The sequence below is a fragment of the Oncorhynchus gorbuscha genome, linkage group LG22 (genome assembly GCF_021184085.1).
Source record: "Oncorhynchus gorbuscha isolate QuinsamMale2020 ecotype Even-year linkage group LG22, OgorEven_v1.0, whole genome shotgun sequence".
In the NCBI taxonomy this organism is placed as follows: domain Eukaryota; kingdom Metazoa; phylum Chordata; class Actinopteri; order Salmoniformes; family Salmonidae; genus Oncorhynchus; species Oncorhynchus gorbuscha.
In genome coordinates, this window is record NC_060194.1 from 6253729 (window position 1) to 6256957 (window position 3229).

A 3229-nucleotide genomic window follows, 5' to 3' on the forward strand; every position below is an offset into this window, starting at 1 on the left:
GTGAGAGTGAGAGCAACCTGGTAATCTTCTCCTCTATGGTGACAGTTCATGTCATCTGCATGCTAAGACCGAGATGTGAAGGGCATTGAGTACAACATCAGTTGTCAGTCACATACATGTGATGGTAGTTTACAGAATATTGTCTTTACAGACACGATGACCTAAAAAAAATGTATTTATTTAGTGTACTTTAAATATGCTATTTAATGTTTAACATACTAAAATAAACAGAGAGTATTTTGAACATTAAAACAAACTGTTTCTATTTCATTATGAACTACTCACTTTTGGATCATTTAACATGGGCTTAAATTGGAGACAAGTCCAATACAGGTATTTATTTAACCTTAATTGACTGCTACTAATAACTAAAACCTTCATATTTCAGCAACACATTTTATAAAATGTAACCTGTTGTATTTGTTGATCATATATACAGATGTAGGATCTTAATCTGATCACTTTTTTGTTGCTGAGAATTATCCTGCAGAGCAGGAAATGCAAACTTAGTGTATTTTCATTTGTAAAAGTCTTCTGAAGTTTGCAATTTCCACTCTAAAATGTCAGACTTGATTTGCTATACAGAAAAATGTAACAAACCCTACCGAAAAAAAATTCCATTAAATATAATCCACATAATAATTCACATTTCCCGTTGCTGCAGGATCCTTTTCCTGCTGTAGCACACTGGCTCAAATTAAGATCCTACATCTGTACTGCCCTACCAAGCAAAAAGGCATTAACTGCTCATAACATAAAATTATTTTATTTACCTTAGTTTCACAGTAACTTTACGCAATTACTGCTAGCATAACCCAAATGTTCTCCAGAACACAATACAATAGAGGCAGGATACTTGTCCACATGATTAAGCATGCATTTCATGTAGCAAAAATTACATTTACTAATTTTCGACCAAATGAGCAGTTACTGCCTTTTTGCTTGGTAGGTCAGTGTAGTAGTGTGCTGTGGACCACCGTCTCACACACAAGACACCAGATAGCCAATGCAAGGCCTCCTTACACGAGCCAACCTCATCCTTGGCAACGTGTCCCGCGCGCTCATTGGTAGAAAGTTGCAGTGGAAATAAAACTTTGGGACATTTCACACGAGCCGTTCGCGTGCAGCCTCCTCTATAAATACGACCCGGGGTGAAAGTAACAGTGTTGACTTGTTATCAACACCGCACTGATAGGACTTTACCTCAGATACAGCCACATTATAATAAACGCCTAGAACGAACTGCGTTGGTCAGAAAAAGTGCATGACCGGTGTTTGAATATTACTCAATAGGCTGGACTTTATTAAACAATAGTGGGACATTAAAAAGGATTTGCTTAAATTGGCTGGACGATTGTGGGATATTAAAACTTGAAGATGCCAGCTGATATTTTGGAGAAAACATCCCCATCCTCTGTCGCAGCCACTCCGTCGAGGGTCAGTGGAACTCCGGATAAACCAAGGACTGCCTCAGAGCACAGAAAGGTACAAAAACACACCGAAAGAAAACTATTGCTTTTTTATATGTCAATTGTTTTGTTTTTCATTATTAACATGTTTTGTATTTTAAGTCCTCAAAGCCAATTATGGAGAAGAGAAGACGTGCGCGAATCAATGACAGCCTTGGTCAGCTAAAGACCCTAATCTTGGATGCACTAAAAAAAGATGTACGTTTTTTTTATATGGTAATTACCATATTCCATGTAGACATTTAAGTCAACGACATATGCTTATATCGTTATGGACTGGAAAGAAACTCAAATAGATTATTAATCATGTGTCATTTTCTTCTTGATGTCTATTTAGAGCTCGAGACATTCGAAGCTCGAGAAGGCGGACATCCTTGAGATGACTGTGAAGCACCTTAGGAATATGCAGCGTCTCCAAATGACTGGTAGGTTGTTGTTGTTTTTTTTATCTCTAATTGATTAGTCATTCCAGACTTGCATAAATATAATCTGGCTGTGCCCAATTGGCACGCACCGCAGTTCCCACGGTCGTATATTTACCCAAGTTTACAAAAGCTATTGATAGACCCTACTTAGTATTATATAATTCGATTGTAATGATTTTCTGAACAATATATCCTCAAATATATGTTTTTGACTTTACAGCAGCTATAAGCAGGGATCCATCAGTCTTTGGCAAGTACAGAGCGGGATTCAGCGAATGCATGAGTGAAGTCACCCGTTTTATGTCCACGTGTGGAGGGGTGAACACGGAGATCAGGTCTCGACTTCTCAGCCACTTAGCCGGCTGTGTGTCACAGATAAACACCGTAAACTTCTCAACTCAATGCCAGATCCCCACCTACCCTCCGCATCCATTGCTTGCCCAAGCCATTGCGCAAATCCCAAGTGCATCTCCTCAGTTAAATGGAATAATGCCTTGCAAAAGTGGCTCGCCTATCAACCTCACATCAGAAATGGCTAAATTATACAGTGGACTTCAGATTGTGCCGGCGGCGACAGATGGACAATTCGCTATTCTGATTCCAAGCGTGGCTCTTACGCATACGAGTGCGCCAAACGCGATACATGGCAATCCAGCACTTGCGGTGCCTGTGTCCCTTGTTGCGCCTCCCGTCACCGCAGACTCCGTGTGGAGACCATGGTAGTGTCACTCTGCGTGCATTAAGGACTTTTACGCACGATGACGCATTTTTTTTTTTTACGGGAAGTATTCCGTCAGATATGACTTTTTAAAAATATTTTCGTATAGGCTGTTCAAAGCAAGACTCAAAAGTGATGTTTACGCACATGTTGTTATTCTTTGATGGCGGATACAGTTCACCCGTTCCATTATTATTATTTTATATTTGTATGTCAGTGATGTCATGAATATGTGTTATTGTTGTGATGCTAAATGGAAAATCAATAGATTCTTTAAATGAAATTGAAATGTTTAACACCTCCAACTGGTCATATCTTACTTACATTACATTAAAATAATTGTCTATCCTTGCCCTAGTGATGTGCTGTGATTGATGACCCTATCAAGGCTTATTTAAACCACATAATGACATTCGGATCTCGAGCTATGCATCGAGCACAGGAAAGCTCCCAACTACTGTCAAGCAAACTCCTCAAGTACTTCCATATCTGAACATCTACCTTCCCATCCAACATCACCTCTGAGCTATCATTGATCGACGAAGGAGCATGCAGGAATTCTAACTCTGATTTACGATTCAAGCAATACAGGCTACACCAAACCCATGGACATGTTC

General features: G+C 39.5%; 1 protein-coding gene across 1 annotated transcript; it reads left to right on the forward strand.

The window, feature by feature from the left end:
• The first annotated feature begins 1117 nt into the window (after positions 1-1117).
• On the forward strand, positions 1118-2957 carry LOC124010117 (transcription factor HES-1-B-like). The gene is made up of 4 exons (XM_046322474.1): positions 1118-1485; positions 1572-1667; positions 1807-1894; positions 2115-2957. Exons 1-4 carry the CDS (start codon positions 1378-1380, stop codon positions 2615-2617), a joined length of 795 nt encoding a protein of 264 aa, XP_046178430.1. The 5' UTR covers positions 1118-1377; the 3' UTR covers positions 2618-2957.
• Positions 2958-3229: the final 272 nt, after the last annotated feature.

Coding starts and splice junctions, on each gene's coding strand:
- LOC124010117 (XM_046322474.1), top strand. CDS start 1,378: ATGCCAGCTGATATTTTGGAGAAAACATCCCCATCCTCTGTCGCAGCC. Junction 1,668..1,806: donor TGGATGCACTAAAAAAAGAT/GTACGTTTTTTT, acceptor ATGTCTATTTAG/AGCTCGAGACATTCGAAGCT. Junction 1,895..2,114: donor GCAGCGTCTCCAAATGACTG/GTAGGTTGTTGT, acceptor TTGACTTTACAG/CAGCTATAAGCAGGGATCCA.